Source organism: Lynx rufus, unplaced genomic scaffold (genome assembly GCF_022079265.1).
Source record: "Lynx rufus isolate CCGP_SWC_20201006 ecotype Redwood Valley unplaced genomic scaffold, mLynRuf1.p SCAF_1, whole genome shotgun sequence".
Taxonomy (NCBI): Eukaryota; Metazoa; Chordata; class Mammalia; order Carnivora; family Felidae; genus Lynx; species Lynx rufus.
In genome coordinates, this window is record NW_025814823.1 from 94,593,628 (window position 1) to 94,613,187 (window position 19,560).

At 43.4% G+C, this 19,560-nt stretch overlaps 1 protein-coding gene across 1 annotated transcript in view; it reads left to right on the forward strand.

Annotated features, from left to right (window-relative positions):
• LVRN (laeverin) overlaps positions 1 to 1,417 on the forward strand; it is a 73,187-nt gene extending 71,770 nt beyond the window's left edge. Inside the window, exon 20 of the mRNA XM_047092833.1 lies at positions 1,042 to 1,417. Within this exon, the coding sequence (XP_046948789.1) occupies positions 1,042 to 1,182 (141 nt within the window). The 3' untranslated portion in view covers positions 1,183 to 1,417. The remainder of the gene's footprint in view (positions 1 to 1,041) is intronic.
• Positions 1,418 to 19,560: the final 18,143 nt, after the last annotated feature.

Consider the following 19,560-nt stretch of genomic DNA (forward strand, 5'->3'; position numbering starts at 1 on the left):
GAAATAGACTTTTGGAATATAACTTATTAGTTCATTGGGGTGTGGCTGATGCAGAATATTGAGGTAGATGTTCCCATAAATAAATGCCCCAGCTGACCCAGTGAAGGAATCTAGCCAGTGGACAAAGCTTCTATCTCAATATATTTTTTTCAATGTTTGTTTATTTTTGAGAGACAGTGCAAGCGGGGGAAGGATAGAGATAGGGGGACAGAGGATTTGAAGCAGGCTCTGTGCTGACAGCAATGAGGCTGATGTGGCACTCGAACTCACAAACTGTGGGATCATGACCTGAGCCAAAGTTGGACGCTCAACCAACTGAACCACCCAGGTGGCCCATTTCAATATTCTTTTTTAAAATAACTTAAAAAGTTTTTTTTAAGTATTTGTTTATTTTTGAGAAACAGACAGAGGGTGAGTAGGGAGGGGCAGAGAGAGAGAGAGAGAGAGAGAGAGAGAGAGAGAGAGACAGAATCCAAAGCAGGCTCCAGGCTCTAAGCTGTCTGCCTAGAGCCTGATGTGGGACTCAAATTCAGGAACCATGAAATCATGACCTGAGCTGAAGTTGGACGCCTAGCCTACTGAGCCACCCAGGCCCCCCCACCCCTGCCACCATCTCAGTATTCTTAAATAAAGGATACACTTGTAAAGGCACAGATGTTAGGTGCCAGCTTTGAGCTTGAGGAGTTGCAAAGTTTCTTTTGAGATAAGAGAAGATCTCACTGTATCTCTGCCCACACATCTTGTATAATCCCCGATATGCATTCAGTAGGTCATTATCAAGCACCTACTGTGTGCCCTCAGGGGAATAGAGCAGTGAACAAAATAGACGAAGTTCCCCTTCCACAGATGGAATCCGCACCTGATTCTTCAGGGTAGGTGTGCGGTCTCCCCAGGAGCACACCATCTAGAGGCCGGCCTTCCCACCCGCCCCTGCCCACACGGGCCATTTGCAAGCCTGTTGTTACTGAGCGTGAACTTGGCCTTCTTCTAGCTAAACGAGACCTGAGTTTGCACTGACCGGCCTTCCCTTTGTCCTTCAAGCTGCAGCAGTTTTTCGGCAACATGTTGGAAGAGCACCAGAAGCTCACAGTTCGTGCCAAATTACAGACAATAAAGAACAAAAATCTGGAAAACAAAAAGCGCAATGCCAGGATGACAGCGTGGCTACGGAAAAACACGTAACTGAGCGGCGGCCACTTCCGGCACCCCTCAGGCCCGTCATAATGTACTTTGTGCAGAGTTTTGCCCTCCAATACTTTGTGAGTCTGGAAAACCTCATGTTCTGTCATTCGTGTGTCCATCACATTTGCTCCTGGGAGTCCTTCCCGTCCTTCCCATATTGTCACGTTCGGCCCTCAGGCTCAGTGATGGCTGAGGGTTTTGCCAGTGCTGCTCCGTTCCGGGGGGAGATTTCATGTTGGGCTACAAAACCACAGAATTTACTTTAACTGCCTTGTGAAAACAAATTCACCTTAGAAGAGTCTTGGTTGTTCTGTTGTGAAAGTCAGTGGGATGTTAAATCCTTGGCCAAAAGCGCACATTCTTTTCTGAGGGAAATACGGATTTGCAATACTCTGGGGTTTATTTAGTGCAGTATTTAAAAGTGTAATGAGCAAATAACACAGCAGTGTAAAGGAACAGAAACCAGAAAAACTGATAGTCCCTAGCACACAGAAAAGCCAAGGAAAGCAAATTTTAAAAAGAAGAAATAGGTCATTTTATGAGCCATGTTAAGTGCCCTAAAGGCAAGCGATGTGTCTGCCCGCTTCTCTCTCCCCACAGTGCCCGTTGCCTGTGTCACAGCTGACAGGCTACCGAGCCTTTATTGTGTCACGAAAAGAGCCAGGATCGAAGGATCCACAAAGTGCCCTTGGGATTGCTGTTGTGGAGGCCGGAATGAGAGGAAGGCTTTGCTCTGAAGCTGGAGACTGTGTACCCACCTGTGGGCCAGACGCTCATTTGGCCAAAGTCTCTGTGCAAAAATAATGCTGTCAACAGACAGTAGCAATTAGGGGCAGATCTTCAGCCCCAGGGAAGTGGCCAAATACAGAGAAATAGAGCTAAAAGGCCAACATGCTAACCAGAGCATAATCTTTATAGCCAAGCCCTCAGGGGACCAAGTTTGAAACACGGTTTCATCTGGCCAAATCGAACCTGCTTGTAGTTTGGAGAACTTTAAAGGCGTTCATCAGTTACGACGTATGGAATTAGCTTAGTTTCGTTACACAGGATTAAATCGGGACCGCTAAAGCAAGGCATCCTGCTCTAGACTTTGTGTGATTTAATTCTGTGTTTTCACGCTGATTTTGTTTTTGTTGAATGGGGGTAAAACCACAGATCTCTGATCTACCTCAGAGTGATGTAAACATTACGAAATATGCCAGTTAAATGCCTTAAAGATGTTGTATAAACTCAAGGCAACGTGATCTCACGTTTTTCCCTCTTGCTGGAGTAAGTCGATGTAGTCGCAAGTGAAGAAGCAGAACCAAAGTTTGGTTTTGTATTTGTCTCACACAAAGAGGCTCCTGAGTGAGTGGATGTGGCCATGAAAAGCAACCAAAGCACCACCCACCCCCAGACTTGACCATGGGTCATAGGTCAGAGTCTTCTTCTCCAAATTTACACATTTAAAACGGGGGCGCCTGGGTGGCTCAGTTGGTTAAGTGTCCGACTTTGCCTCGGGTCGTGATCTCACGGTTCCTGATTTCGAGCCGTGTGTTGGGCTCTGTGCTGACAGCTCAGAGCCTGGAGCCTGCTTCAGATCCGGTGTCTCCCCCTCTCTCTGCCCCTTCTCCACTCATGCTCTGTCTCTCTCTCTCAAAAATAAACATGAAAAAAAATTAAAAAGAAATTTTAAATGTAAGCAATAGAATATCACCGTGCATCCAAGTCATTATGTGTGAGATTTCTCCCGGTATTTTCTAGACCATCCGTTCTCTATTTCCTATAATTCTTCTGATGACAGTCCCCATTTCCAATAACGATGTCACCTGTGTCTTTTCTTCCACGTTCCTCTTCCTCCTCTTCCTCTCCCTCCTCATCCCTCTTGGGCTCCCTTCTCCCTTTCCAGCAACCTCTGCCTGCCTTCTGCCTGGCTGTCTGCCCCTCCTGCGACCTTGGTCTTGCTACCCCGCTGTGCTCTCCATCCAAGTGTGCTGGGAGGCTCTGACACTGGTCACCAGGTGCGGGTGACACTGCCGAGGACTGCCTGATCCCACCAGAGGAGTGCCCAAGTGCCACTCTCCAGCTATCTGTTGAAAATCAAAATCCAGTTACATCTTAGCTTCTGTAGTAAATAAAAAGCACTTATAGAGCTTATGGGGCACCTGGGTGGCTCAGTTGGTTAAGTGTCCGACTTCGGCTCAGGTCATGATCTCACTCACGGTTTGTGGGTTTGAGCCCCGCATCAGGGTCTGTGCTGACAGCTCAGAGCTTGGAGCCTACTTCAGATTCTGTGTCTCCCTCTGTCTCTGCCCCTCCCCTGCTCACACTCTGTTTCTCTCAAAAATAAATAAACACTAAAATTTTTTTTTTTAAAGAGCGTATCAAATGCCCACCTGATTGGTTAATAGTCCTTCCTCTGAATATGAAAAAGAATTCTGAGTAATATACATTTGTCTTACCTGGATGAAGACAGTTATTCCAGATAGGCATTGCATTTTATTATATTGTACTTACCCTCGGTATAAAGTGAAGTAATTATTGAGCCACTACTGAGATAGCAAGAAGTCAGGGAGGGATACTGATGTAGATTTGTGTAAAGGGCATAAATACTCCATTCACCAATAACCCAGCTTACCTATTAGTGCCCCACCTATAAAACCACTTCTCCAAGCCATCCAGTTTACCCAGTTTGTACTGTTCACCTTATAAAAAAAAAAAAAAAGTTTATAAGGTGTACAATGTGGTCGTGACTGTTTTCCATTTGGTAACTAGAAATGAAAAGTTTTCCTTACAATCTTCTGCTTCTTTCTGATCAACCCACTCAGTGACTTCCCATCACTGACTTTAAAGGAAAGAACAGATGCCTTGGTCTTGAGGACTGGAGATCGTCTGTAATTTAGAGCTCTGGGATCAAGCTGCACTGCAGTTTATTCTGAGGAATGAATGAAGGAGAGAAACGAGCTTCATTTTGTTTTTAATTTTTTTAGTGTTTGTTTATTTTTGAGAGAGAGAGACAGAGCGTGAGCAGGGGAGGAGCAGAGAGAGGCAGACACAGAATCTGAAGCAGGCTCCTGGCTCTGAGCTGTCAGCACAGAGCCGGATGCGTGGCTCGAATTCACAAACTGCAAGATCATGACCTGAGCCAAAGTCAGAGGCTTAACCAACTGAGCCACCCAGGCTCCCTGAGATGAGCTTTAAAAGGGAAGCCTGCTCGATTGCTCTTTCTGTTTGCTTCAACAAATGCTATCTTTTTTCCATCCAAACTCTAGCAGGATTAACATGGCCAGAGCAAAGCCTTAATGGGGTTCACAGTAAATAGAACTGCCTCCCTCACGCGGAGGAGCAGGAATCAGCATTCGAGACCATGTAAATATTGCTTTTGGCTCGCTCTTCTCTGGAATCCAACAACATTCAGCAAAGATATTCCTTACAACACACATATCTAAGAGTCATGTGGACTTTTCCTCTTCTCCTCCTTTATAAACAGGTTGGTCCTTAAGGTGAGGCAGAGCAAGGCAGGCCTCTTATGAGGGGAGTCAGGGGTGGGGCCGGGGAGACCCATGACCCGGAGTGGGTGGGGGAGTTTGGGTGGGCGATGGGGGAGTCTGTACAGTGGGGAACAGCTTGGTACAGGATGGCAGAGCCCAGGAAGGTGAGTGGGACATGCACACGGGCAGGGAGGGGGCTTACAACATGGAGAGTCAGAGCCAAACAGGGTAAGGTGGACATCTAGCAGGGGTCCACCTAGCATGGGCAGTTGGAGCCCAAACAGGGTGAGAATGGGGAGTCCAAGCCCTAGTGGGGTAAAGGGGACTTTCAGAGCCAGGGCAGTGACCCAGCATGAGGTAAGGGAGCCTGAGGATGGTGAGGAGGGCATCACGTGGGGTGGGGGGAGGACAGTGATGGGAGCTTGGTGACCACAGATGAGTGAATCATATCCAAAGATACATAAATGATAATAGGACCCAGGTTTCTCACTGTTGGAGAAGAGCATAGCAAACATTCAAAAAGGGAAACCTAGAAGGGACCTTTTGTCGTTGGATTGGAGTCGGAGGTATGGATGTGAACAGTCCTCACAGTTTTCAGTATATGAATAGAGTCCTGCATAGACATGTAAATGTATGTAGACGCATCTTGTCCCTTCTGTAGACGGACAGATGTGTAGGTGCAGATACGTATACAGATACGGATACAGATATACATGTCAACATCAATCCTACCTTCTCAGCAGAGAGGGCCTGGGAGCAGCCACACCCTACCAACAATGAACACAGCTAGTGCCCAGATCTTGGCTTCTAAACACCATGGTCTACTATGCAAACCAGGGCTCCTCAGAGAAATGGCTGATTTCAGGGCTTTCATGGGAAAGGGACAATTCGAGACGGAATGTCTTTTTGTACCGAAAGACAAGGAAGTGTTCAAAGAATGATGGGAACATTGATACTTAAGCCAGCTTGAAGCACCCCCCTTTTAGTCCAATCTGGGAAAATTTGAGCATCATAATAAAGACAGCAAGTAATCAAATAGGGACTCATGAATCTATAGTTTTCTGTCTAATGAACAATTGAAATGTTGATGAGGAAAAGGATATATACACAATTTCAAGGCGACTTACCATAAAACACGAATAAATTACAAAGGGAAAGTGAGTAATTTACAATTGTCACCTGGCAGACATCCCCTCACTCCACCCGTGAATGTGAACATCATCCCAGTGGAATTAATTTAAAAAAAAAATTGCTCCGTTTAAAAAGGCGAGATGACACTTTTGTTATATCCTTGACAAACCTCCATGACATGAATCTAACCATGAGGAAACATCGGACAAACCCAAATTAAGGTACATGCCAGAAAGCAGTCTTCAAAAGCCTCAAGGTCACAGAAGTAAAGGAAAGATAGAGGATAGAGGACCATCTTAGACTGAAGGGAATTAAAGATACATGGCAACAAAGTGTAATGTGATTCTGAACTGGATCCTTTTGCTATGAAGAACATTACTGGGACAACTGGAAATATTCGAATGGAGTCTGAGGATTAGATACTAGAAATGTATCGACATTAATTTTCTGACTCTGACAGGTGTGTTGTATTAGGTAGAAAATATCCCTGGTTGTAGGAAGTACACATCAAGGGGTGAATGGGGCATCTGGTGACAACTCACTCTTAATGATTCAGGAAAAAATATTTTTGTATTGTAATTCCAATTTTTCTATAAATGTGTGATTAAATAAATTTAAAAATAAATGTTATTTTTTAGTAAAACTGTAATATATTTTTCTTTCAAACCATTTTTTTCTTTCAGGCGTGGTAACAGCCACTCACAGTCCTCAAGTTTATCTGTTAAACATTTCAGTTAACACAAAGTAAAAACTTAAGTTGTCCCAAGAAACCTAATGTCTTGTTTCAGCCAATATTTTCCTAGAGGAAATTTTAGTCCTAGAGGGACTAAAAGCTTAAAAAATTATTGGGCACCAGTGTGACTCAGTTGGTTGGGTGTCTGACTCTTAGTTTCAGGTCAGTATGATTCCAGGGTCTTGGGATCAAGCCCTGTGTCGGGCTCGGTGATGAGCATGGAGCCTGCTTGGATTCATTTCTCTCTCTCTCTCTCTCTCTCTCTCTCTCCTTCTCTCTGTCTCTCTCCCCCTCCCTCTTTCTGAAAAAGTGTTATTCAAGGGGTGCCTGGGTCATTCAGTTGGTTAAGCATCTGACTTTGGCTCAGGTCATGATCTCACGGTTCATTGAGCCCCGCATCGGGCTAGGTGCTGTCAGCATGGAACCTGCTTCAGATCCTCTGTCCCCTCCTCTCTTTGTCCTCCCCCCCCCTCAAAAATAAACATTACAAAAAAAAAAAAAAAAGAATGGCCCCTCAACACTAGCATCTCTTACATGGGATCAACACAGTCTGATAATTTCACCAATTCATGCGAACCAGGCCTTAGTGAGGCCGTCGGTCTGAGGCCTCATTTAGGAGATTGTCCTAAGAATGCCCCGTGACAGAGGATAGGTATGGTTTCTTTCAGAAGGCGTTTCTTGGACTTCAACAGTGAGCAGAAGGCCTTCCGAATCACCAGTGCCAGATGGTGGCTTCAGTCTTAGGAGCTTCTGTGAAAGCTAGGCGGGGGGAGGGGACAGATTTCTTCCATAAGGTTGGTGTTCTCCCTGCCCCCGCACCAACACACCCCCTGATTTTACAGAAAATACACTCTTTTTATAAATAGGTACAGAGTGGGGCGCCTGGGTGGCTCAGGCGGTTAAGCATCCGACTTCGGTTCAGGTCATGATCTCACGGTCTGTGAGTTTGAGCCCCGAGTCGGGCTCCGTGCTGACAGCTCAGAGCCTGTAGCCTGCTTCAGATTCTGTGTCTCCCTCTCTCTGCCCCTTCCCCATTCATGCTCTGGTTTTCTCTCTCTCTCAAAAATGAGTGAACGTTAAAAAATTAAAAAATAAAAACACTTAAAAATTTTTTTAATTAAAAAAAAAAAAAGAGCTTATTCTAGAACTCCCTTTGAAGATCTCTGGTTCAATGACTAGGACTTGAGCTGGTCATTTGCTTCCTGTAAGTGCCCAGCACACTCACAAATGGCCATGTTGTCCCACCTCCTCCCGGTGACAGTGGCTAAACAGCAGCCGCTGAGGCCTTGAAGGTGCTTGTTCGCTAAGTACCCCCTTGTAATTAACCTGATCGATGGGCGGTGTGAGTGCTGTGTCCAAGGCCAGGGGCGTGATCAGAATCCCACCTTGAGAGTCTATTTTCTGGGAGTCTGCTGCCCTCCCTCAGGCCTCAGTCAGGAAAACAGAAACCAGATCTGCTTTTTTTGGACTGAGAGAACTTACCATAACAAAAAAAAAAAAATGGTATAGAGGAGCCTGCGGGGCTCAGTTGGTGAGTGTCTCACTTTTGATTTTGGCTCAGGTCATGGCCCCAGAGTCATGGGATCTGTTCTCTGAAGAGAATTTCTCTCTTTCTCTTTTTCTTCATTTTTTTTTAACGTTTATTCATTTTTGAAAGACAGAGGGGTGAGTGGGGGAGGGGCAGAGAGAGGGAGACACAGAATCCCAAGCAGGCTCCAGGCTCTGAGCTGTCAGCACCGAGCCCATCGTGGGATTTGAACCCATGAACCGAGAGATCATGACCTGAGCAGAAGTGGGACCCTTAACCGACTCAGCCACCCAGCTGCCCCTCCGAAGAGAATTTCTTAAGAGATTGTTAAGATTCTCTCTCTCTCTCCCCATGCCCCTCTCCCCTTCTCATGCTGTCCCTCTCCCTAAAATAAAAAATAAACTGGTGCATCTGGGTGGCCCAGTCGGTCGGGCGTTTGACTTCAACTCAGGTCATGATCTCAAGGTTCGTGAGTTCGAGCCCCACGTGGGGCTGTCTGTTGACAGCGCAGAGCCGGCTTCAGATCCTGTCCCCTCCCCCACTGGTGCATGCATGTTCACTCTCTCTCAAAAATAAATCTTTAAAAATAAAATAGTAAATCAATAAATAGTATATAAGGAACTGAAGGGTTAAAAGAGTAACAATGAGATAACCTCAAGGGGGGGTGAAAAAAACCTGCTAGCACCTCCCGGGCAGGAGTAACAAGGGGAAGAGATGAGCTTATGCAGAACCTAGAGGCAGGTGCTGCTGCCTCAGAAGCTCAGAGAAAGGGCGGGCAGGGCGGGGACCCAGACCTTGAGGACGGGGCCCCTGGCACTCTGAGGCGACACACCAGGCTCGGTCTCGGAGACCACGGGGAATATCCCAGGAACTGGAATCCAACAACCACCCTCAGGAGGAAGGGTCATTGCTGGGGTGATGATGGCAGAGCGGGAAGCAAAGAGGAAGGAGCAAGCCCCTTCGCCCACCCCAGCTTTTCCGTGAGCCTCAGCGCCCCCTGCTGGCAGAGCTGGCACAGCCCAGATTTCAGTTTGCAGAGCCGGGTCCTGCCCTCGCTACAGCAGAGAACAAGGTGGATTTGGGACTGAGAGACGGTGGCCTCCTAACCAACTCAGGTCAGTGTAATTGTTCCGATTTCAACACACGGGGCAACAGACGCAGAAGCCAGAATTTAACACACACGCTGTGTACTGCCAAACCTCATTTACTGTGGCATTTTCTTTTACCTATCAGTTCAGGACACGGTGAAGATGCTCTTATAGGAAAGCTGTTAATCCACACACACTTACTATGGGCCAGAACTAGAGAATGGGCAAGCTTTTTTTTTTTTTTAAGTTTATTTATTTATTTTGAGAGAGACACAGACAGCACAGTGGGGGAGGGGCAGAGAGAGAGAGAGAGAGAGGGAGACAGAGAATCCCAAGCAGGCTCCAGGCTCTGAGCTGTCAGCGCAGAGCCGACGCGGGGCTCGAACTTACCAACAGCAAGATCATGCATGACCCGAGCTGAAACCAGGAGTCAGATGCTTAACCGAGGCATCCAGCTGCCCCTCAAGTAAGCAGCTCTTGGAAAAACAGGCAATGCTTCATGCAGGCACAGCCTTCAGAACAAAAGAAAACTTTCTAAGAATGATTTGTATAAGAACTTTAGATTTGGACCTGTATTGAAAAGAAACTTTAGGTAAATGCATTTAAAGAGGTTATTGGATCTACTTTGCAAACACTATTTACATAGATTTTTAGGGAATGGCCAAAGTTCTAAAATAACTAGCTTCACGTTGTCAAATCATTAATTTCTATGGTTCACAATTACATTTAAAACCTATGGATTATACAGAAAGTATAGCCTAAGGATACTTTATTGATAGAAATAAACTTTATTCATGTAAATGTGACTCACAGATATGCTTATGTTACTCCTGAAAGCTAGCTTTAGTGGTAACACTCCATTCCTACAGGTTTCATAAACCACATATGACCATAAAAAGGATTTAAGTGAGCGGCGCCTGGGTGGCTCAGTCGGTTAAGCGTCTGACTTCGGCTCAGGTCATGATGCTCAGGTCATGATCTCACGGCTTGTGGGTTCGAGCCCCGCGTCGGGCTCTGTGCTGACAGCTCGGAGCCTGGAGCCTGCTTCAGATTCTGTGTCTGCCTCTCCCCTGCTTGCACTCTCTCTCTCAAAAATAAATAAATGTTAAAAAGAATTTTTTAAAGGCTCTAAGTGACTCCAAAGTTAAAAATCCCAGAAATTTAATTTCATATGAATTCCAAATGCAGATGTCAAATTTGTGAAAAAGTGTTGAATTTATTGGTGCATTTTGACTGTCTTTAGTGATTTTTTCCTTTGAAAGCAATTAATGATTTTCATCTTTTTATGTATTTTTTTCCATTTGAAATTGGAAACTCTCTTCCTCTGAGCAATCCTTTTCCTTGGTAACTTGAAAGTAATGCAAAGTGCATTAGTGATTTTCTCTAGCGTTTCTTGGAAGTATGCTATGGATTCTATAGATGTTGATTAAGCACCGCCAATTCCTTGATTATGTCGGCCACCAATGGGGGGCAGGGGAGGACTCAGGCAAAGGGAAGCCCAAAAGGGTTCTTGTTCCCAAACTCCATTTCACTTGAGATGGCTCTGGTTTTGTGGGTTTCACGCGTTGGGGTTGATTTAGAGGAAAATCTAAAAAATGACGTTTGAAAACTGATGGACTCCGTGATCTCCAAAGCCCTTTCCAGGCACGACATCACAAAGACATCTAGCTTGTTTGCTCCTCAAGAACCTTCTAGACAAATCATGTTATTCTGCAGCCTCTGTAGGTCCCACACATGCCCTCCTCAGACGCCCGTCGCTTACCTCTGACATGACTCACCTATGGCTGTAGAAGAGGTCAAACAAATGATATTTGGTGGGCATGAAAATTCTGGAGCAGCGTCCATTTACTGATGCTTGGCCGGTAAGAAACGTGCCCTCCACAGGGCGTTCTTGAAGATTTTCTCTCTGGATTGAGGTTTTGCGCCATCTGCTGGGCATATTTATTTTGCACATACTCTGAGAAACTGCGTTTATTCTCAGACCTAGGTTTCAAAATATTTATTACTAATTTTAAAAAGTGTAAAATAGATGGTTAGTCTAGGAAACATGTAAGTGTAGGGGATAACGAAGGGTAAAACAAAAATACAAAGATACCTACTATTCTTAATGACAGTTCCTTGTACATGCACACAGGAATATGTTGTCTTTTGGTTTGGGCTTGTGTTTTTTTAATTTTAATTTTATTTTAATTTTTTTCAACGTTTTTTATTTATTTTTGGGACACAGAGAGACAGAGCATGAACGGGGGAGGGGCAGAGAGAGAGGGAGACACAGAATCAGAAACAGGCTCCAGGCTCCGAGCCATCAGCCCAGAGCCCGACGCGGGGCTCGAACTCCCGGACCGCGAGATCGTGACCTGGCTGAGGTCGGACGCTTAACCGACTGCGCCACCCAGGCGCCCCAATTTTAATTTTATTTTAGAGAGGGAGAGAGAAAGAAAGAGAGAGAGAGACCAGGGTGAAGGGGCAGAGGAGGAGAGTGAGAGAATCCCAAGGAGGAATTCCACAGCCCTGGGATCATGACCTGAGTCGAAATCCAGAGTGGGACCCTCAACTGACTGAGCCACCCAGGCGCCCCTTGTGGTTTTTTTTAAACACAAATTTGAGATCAACACTGTATTAGTTTAGGTTGTGTCAGTAGTAAAAGGAGAAGACACATTGCAGATCTAAGATTCATGGGGAGGGACAGTTGTGTGATTTACTTTTGCTACGCAAGGCAGGAATCTTATGTTCCAATTTAACAGGCAGGCAGGATAGAGGTAGGGTTAGGGGACTGGGTGAGACCCTAGAAGAGTGCCCTACAGTACTCAGAATCACAGGAAACAGATCCCCAAGTTACTATTTCCAGTGGTAAATGTGGCATCCCACTTTTCTCTTAGTGGATATGTCGTGAGCCCCAATGTGCTAGTCACTGAGACACGTGTTCTAGAACCAGGAGGCCTTACAGATGCTGCTTTGAAGTGAGAGAAGGCCAGGAGGGGACGTAAGTGTGTACAGAAGCAACTATAAATACAGACTTGGAAACACGGAAGCAGGGAGCTTATCCTAATTGGGCAAAGGGACTGTGTGGAACACATAAGTGGGTCCTGAAGGTGGGAACGTTCCTTGCATTTAGGAATGGCTAATGGAAGTCAGGTTGAGGGAAGGCTGCGGTGACAGTGAGCTGGGAAAGTAGATGTAGGTCATGTCACGGATGGCCTGAAATACGGGCCAAGGATCACACAGCATCACCAAGGTGTTGGAAGGGGAAAACGACACAATGGAATCCATTTTAGGAGGATGTCACTGTGGTCGTGATGTGTGAGGACGTGAAGGACTGAAGGCAGAGACACCAGGTTCGAGTCGGAAGGTGGCTTTGTAGGTATGGGAGGTATTAAGCAGACATGAAAAATCACTATTCAGCGGACCTAGGAACGCGGTCAGAAAACCACAGTCCACGAATAATGACTGCTAAATAAAGCAAAATTTGGACCCAGTTGTGAAAGAAATCGGACAGCAAACATGGCCCTGTGGATCTTTAACGATATGCAGCCTTCCAATTTACATCATGCACGCTGACGGAAACCGGACATCCTTGAAACTGCAAGCCTCAGGCTTCCAGAGCAACCCGGGGCCTGAGAGACATCCTGGAAAGACAGAAAATGGAACAGAATGGGGACATGCACAGACAAGCCACCTTGCTACTGGAGTGGTAGGGGATGGGGGTGGGGCAGCCAGCCCTGCACGTCCTGGCCTCCATCAGTGAAAGGACCAGAGGGCCTTCCAGGCTTGATTGTAAGCCAAGAGCACATGTGGAGGCTTACACCCAGAGCAGGGGGTTGGTGGGAAACTTTCCAAGTCAACATCTCTCTGCTCTCCCCGGTTCACCTCCCCGGTCCCTTTTCCCATTATCTGTCATCAGATAGCTGTCCCAGAAAGCCTGGCCTCCATGCATGGTCTCCAGACAATCAGAGAAAATCAGCCTGGAACCTTTCCAAAGGCACTGGGGTAAACACCACAAATAACTGATAAAGAATACATAAGACAACAAATATTCCAGAAAGCAGAGGAAAATACAAAGAAACTTCTCCATGGAATAAAATATTAGGAAAATATTTCTTCTTTGAAACAAGAGTTCAAATTGTAGATAGGACTCAAATATGGTAAAAGGAGACAAGTAAATCGAGCAGACAGAAGCAGACCTAATGAGATTTATATCCACAAATGCTCATATTAGAAGAAAAAAAGGAATAGGGGTGTCTGGGTGGCTTAGTCATCTAAGTGTCCAACTTCAGCTCAGGTCATGATCCCACAGTTCATGGGTTCAAGCCCCACGTTGGGCTCTGTGCTGACGGGTCAGAGCCTTGAGCCTGTTTGAGATTTTGTGTCTTCATTTCTCTCTGCCCACCCCCTCAAAAATAAATAAACATTAAAAAATGTTTGTTTTTTTTTAATTTTTTTTTCAACGTTTTATTTATTTTTGGGACAGAGACAGAGCATGAATGGGGGAGGGGCAGAGAGAGAGGGAGACACAGAGTCGGAAACAGGCTCCAGGCTCCGAGCCATCAGCCCAGAGCCTGAGGCGGGGCTCGAAGTCCCGGACCGCGAGATCGTGACCTGGCTGAAGTCGGACGCTTAACCGACTGCGCCACCCAAGCGCCCCTAAAAAATGTTTTTTAAAAGGAAAAAAAAGGAATAAAAACTAATGAGCTGAGCATTCATCTTAAGACAAAAGAAAAATAACACGAAAAGAGACCCAAAGATATGAAATAGAAAAAAAATATATATAAAAATGAATGAATGAATGGAAGGAAGAGAAAGAAAGAAAGAGAAAGAAAGAAAGGAAGAAAGAAGGAATGAAAGAAAGAAAGAAAGAAAGAGAGAAAGAAAAAGAGCTTTTTTTGATAGGATGAGAAATGTCTAAGAGAGAAGGCACAGATAGCATTAGGAATAAAAAGGGAAACATAACTACAGATACTTCTGACAGAAAACATAATGATGTTTTGAACAAATTTATGTCAATAACATTGAAAACTTGGAAAAAATGGTTAAGCTCCTAGAAAAATGTGATTTACCAAAATACCTCTGGGGAAAAAAATACACCCTATAGATTCTCATCTGAAATGTTCTTTCTTTCTCTTTCTTTCTTTCTTTCTTTCTTTCTTTCTGTCTTTCTGTCTTTCTGTCTTTCTCTTTCTGTCTTTCTTTTTAATGTTTATTTATTTATTTTGAAAGAGAGAGAGAGAGACAGTGTGTGTGCACGGGAGTGGGGAAGGGCAGAGGAAGAGAAATAGAATCTTAAGCAGGCTTCATGTGCGGTGTGGAGCCGGACGGGGGGCTCCATCCCATGACTGTCGGATTATGTGAGATCGTGAACTGATCCGAAATCAAGAGTCAGCCGCTAACCCCCTAAGTCACCCAGGCGCCCCTGGAATGTGCTTTCTTAACATTCAAGTATGTATATCTTTCTTCCTGTTAACAAATACATTTCCACAGCATCATTGTAAGGGCTACATTGTATTACATAATTTTGTTTAATAAAGAAGTCGTTAAATTTTTGCTCTCCCAACCTAGCAACTCTATAATCTAGCAATTAAAACAAGATGCTAAATTTTTGCAAAGAGCTTTATCTTTCCTTAGAAGAAGTCCCTCAGAGTTAATTGCTGGGTCAAAGATGCCTCTCTTAAAGATTTTTTACACACCACCGGTCTATAGTTTTTTTAAGGCATGATGGGAAGTCACTTCTAGAAGACAGAACAACAGAAACAAATTGAGGTACAGCAAATACAAAATGTGTCCTGAGATTGGGAAGTAGTTCATGAAGAAACAAATGTTACTATGACATTAGTAAATGAAAATAGCACAGCAGTATTTACTTAATAGTTATGCTAATAGCAATAGTAAATATACAGTAATAGTAGTCATTGTCATAGTAATAATAGTAAAACAATTCAATCTTTTTTAAATAAATTTTTAACGTTTATTTATTTTTGAGAGACAGCAACAGAGCACGAGTGGAGGAGGGGCAGAGAGAGAGAGACACGCACACACAGAATCCGAAGCAGGCTCCAGGCTCTGAGCTGTCAGCACAGAGCTCGACACGGGGCTCGAACCCACAAACCAGGAGATCGTGGGCTGAGTAGAAGTCAGATGCTGAACTAAGCCACCCAGGCGCCCCAAACAATTCAGTCTTTTTCAAAAGAAAGCAGTTTGCCTGCACACCATAGAAACTTCTACTGATCTTTGTTCAGGTTAGAAATTGTGTGAAATCAGTTTGACTAGTTTTCCAGAACAGAGATGCTGGAGCTCTCAAAACTACATACCTCTGCTGACGCTCTTCTCCCTTGCCTCATTCATGTCATCTGCCAGCAGCTACTCTATTGTTGTCTGGGAAAGGCATTTAGTAGAGTCTATAAATACACAGATGCTATCTCCATGCACTTGTGGCTCAGCCTTACCATAGCCTGGACAACGCCTCCACCTGCCAGCAGACCCTTCTGAAAGATGGAGACTCCCCCTACCTATAGCTCTTGCTTAAAGCAGCTCCATCCGCCTGGAATGCCCTTCCCACTGTCTCTCTACCTAATTTCTCCGTTCTTTTTTCAAAATGAACTCAATTGGCACCTCTTCTCGGGAGCCCTCCTTGATATCCCTTTCCAGGGAAAGCCACTAGTCTCTCTACCCCATCCCCTGGCCCTGGCAGCGTCCTGAGCAATTATGATGCATATGTTGTATCTGTTTGATTTACATATCTCCTTCTAGACTTAGGAGCTCTTTAGAGAGAGAACCATGTGTTACTTGTCTTGTTATCTTTCACACAGTTCCTGGAAGGTAACAGGTATGTAATCAATGCCTGCTGAGTGAATGGTTGGAAAAGCAGATGCCCCTGGACGCCTCTGGAGCTGGAGCCACGGCTCCTGGCTCGGGTTATCAGCTCCATGCACCATCGGACTTCCATGGAGATTCCCCGCTAGGAAGTCTGCCTTTTCAAAAGTACAACTCATTACAGTTTCATAGTGTAAAAGCACCTTAATCAAACACTAGCACAGTGAACCCACAGCAATAGTGCCCAGACAATGAAGATTATTCTCAGTTGTATTCTTTCATTAGACTGTTAATAAGCCCAGCGCGAGCTTGTCCAGTAGCCGACGAGGACACTAACACATTTAGGAAGATAAAACTAGAAACTTACCTACCGCAGATTTCCTCCCTAGATGCTTACCGCTCTCCGAGCCAGTGACTTTTTGATTATTTCATAAGCAACACCTTACACCATACTGAATTTATTGAAATTGTTTGGCTACAAGTAACAGATTGTCTCAGATCTCTTTCTTCCTTTTTTTTTTATTGTTTATTTATTTATTTTGAGAGAGAGAAAGAGGGCGGGGGGGGGGGGGCGGTGGGCAGAGAAAAAAAGGAAAAGAGTATCCCAAGCAGGTACAGTGCTGTCAGCACAGAACCCAACACAGGGCTTGAACTCATGAAACCGTGAGATCATGACCTGAGCTGAAATCGAGAGCCAGTCACCCAGGCACCCACAGATCCCTTTCTTTCCTACATGAAGGGTAGTATACTTCCTTACCCGGAGAGTAGATATTCTATCACACTCTGTTATTTTCATTAAATAATACAGTCTATAGATCACTCTATATCGCATCATAGGGATCTTTCCTACTCTCTTCTCATGTTTATGGTACACATGGATATACCATACTTTATTCAACCACTTGCCCGTATATGGGCATTCCAATATTTTGCAATAATAAGTGTTATCACGATAAATAAGCTTATAGAGCCATGTTCCCTGTATAGTACAGTGTATGTTACACATTAATATTCAACTAGCTACAAACTGATAAAATAAGTTAACACAGCTCTCCAACGCAAAGATTTTTACTCTCCAGGAATTAGTAAGTGAACCGAAGAGTGTTTTAGTACGTGAATCCTTCATTTGAAAAAGCAACCAATTTTAAATATTGTCCAGAAAACCTGAAGACATCTGAAGATGAAAGAAATCATAGTTTCTTAGCAAAAGCTATGTAGAAAATGCAATACATTCAGGAATAGCAAATTTAGTGAGGTATTATTAATTTTTATTCCATCTTTTAAGATTAAATTTTAATCTTTGTGAAAACATGATGTAAAACTCTCCTGAAGGTTTGCCAGTTAAACCATGAGTTTGAACAGCTAATAGATTTTGCTTGAGAAAATTGGAAATAGTACAGGATAATTATTTTGTATGATTTATTTTCTTTTTTCAATTGAAGCAATAAGAGGAAGTAATAATTTTCAATCCCCTGGCGCACTGTTCTTTCTTAGCACTTTAATTTTTTTTTTTTTTTTAAGTTTTCAGTTGGAACTTTTGGTTGGTGAAAATCCTCATTCTTTAGACGGCTTTCCTCCGTCTGGTTTTAAGAGGATTCCTGTCCTTGCATTTGGCCCTTGATGTGATCATACCTTCTGTGTTCATCTTGTGTGGTAAAATCAGGGACGAGTACCTTTTCCTGTGGAATGTGTAAGAACAGAGCCAAATGCTGGCCAAAGAATGTATATTTGTAAGATGTGATTGTGGGAAATCCTGGTGGGATTTCTAGCTGCTTTGAGGTTTTTGGATCTTTCATCAGCGAGATGGGATTGGCAATCCTTAAATGGCAAGATGGCAACATTTTTATATGCAAAATTTCTTGTGTGATCGCAAAAATATAGCAGTTGCTTAGCGGATATAAAGTTTAGATCAAATATACTTAATTCTGGCACCACCGTAAAGTATTGTATCATTGCCAGATGGATTGCAAGCTCTCATAACTGAAGATTTTGTTTCTTTTCCCTTGTTCTTTGTAGCAAAAGTAATTAGGAGGAAAATGGTGGTTTTTTTACCCTCTAATTCACAAATGAACGCGGCGGGTATGAACCTGCCAGTGAAGCGGTTTTAATGACTCACAGCACAATATCAGAGTCCTGGTGGCAGAGGACAATCGTTAGAGGGCTGTAATTTAGAGATTAATATATACCTTAGGCACGACTTGTAAACATGACCTGGCTTTCTCTTGGGACCACACAATTTTTTCCCTAAATGGTTTTTAGCTTAAATGTATATACGTTTAAATTTTGATATGCAAGGTTTACTGTATAATCTGAAAGATACAGCAGTTTGCTTAAAGGATGTAAAGTTTAAATCAAATATACTTAATCCTGGCACAACCTTAAGGTTTTGTAGCATTGCCAGATGGGTTATAAGCTTTTCTAAGTGAAGATTTTGTTTCCTCTCCTTGTTCTTTTTAATAACACTATATATATACTTTATATATATATATACTGTACTATGTATACTGTAATATATACTATATAAATAACAATGTATAGATAATATATAATATATACAAATTATACATAATATGAATAATATATAAAATATGATTATCATATTATATTACAAGATATTATAATACATGAATATATGAATCATAATATATCACATAATGTAAATGATGCAAATAATAAAAATAAGAATCTATAAATAATATATAATTTTACAGTGGTAATATAATACTATAATATTAATGTAGTTATACATTACATAATATAATTATAAATTGTATGATAAAATAATTACAAATTATATAATAATATAGTTATAAATTACATAATACAATATAAACTATACTTTATAGATACTATATATGTGTGTGTGTGTATATAAAGTATCTCTACTTTAGAGATACTATGTGGGGGTGTGTATGCTGTTTACACTGAAATATAAATACAGCCTGGGAGCAACTGGGGTTAACATTTGTTGAACATTTGCAGTCAACATAGGAGACTCAATAGTAAAGTCAAAACTTAAGCTTGAGACTCACTGCTTCGGGGCAATGGGAGATGGTGAGCAGATTTACCTTCATTCCCTGATGTCATATGATTTTAGAACAGGGTCTCGGTGGAAGAGAAAGTCAAGGATCGCTCTCCACCCCTGACACCCACCCCCCTTCCCATTTGCCACCTCTGCTCCTCTCCACCATTATTAAAAAAGCGTTCAACTGTAGAAGGACCTTAGAGGCCTTGTGTCTTTTTCCCTGGAGGGCTCTACGGTTTCTCAGCAAAACAAAGGAAACAAGGAAGAACATTTTCTCTTGTTTCCACTATTCCTTCCTTCTTTTTCATCCAACTGAAAGGTATGTGCTCTTTCTCTTTACCCCCCATCGCTGGGCTTGATGAGTCGACTCTCCTTAGGAAGGAGAGAGCGAGGGAGAGTGGGAGGTCAGTCATTTCAAGGATGCTCCTTTTCTGAGGATGCACGTAAACTTGATTCCCTCTGAGGCTGGTAGAGAGAGACAAGGCTAAAGCAGGCCACCAGATATTGACTCTGAATAAATATTGCGATACTACTGTGTTGTCGTTCAGAGTGGAAGAAAATTGGGGTCCTCTTGTTACAGTGTGGACTGAAATAAAAAC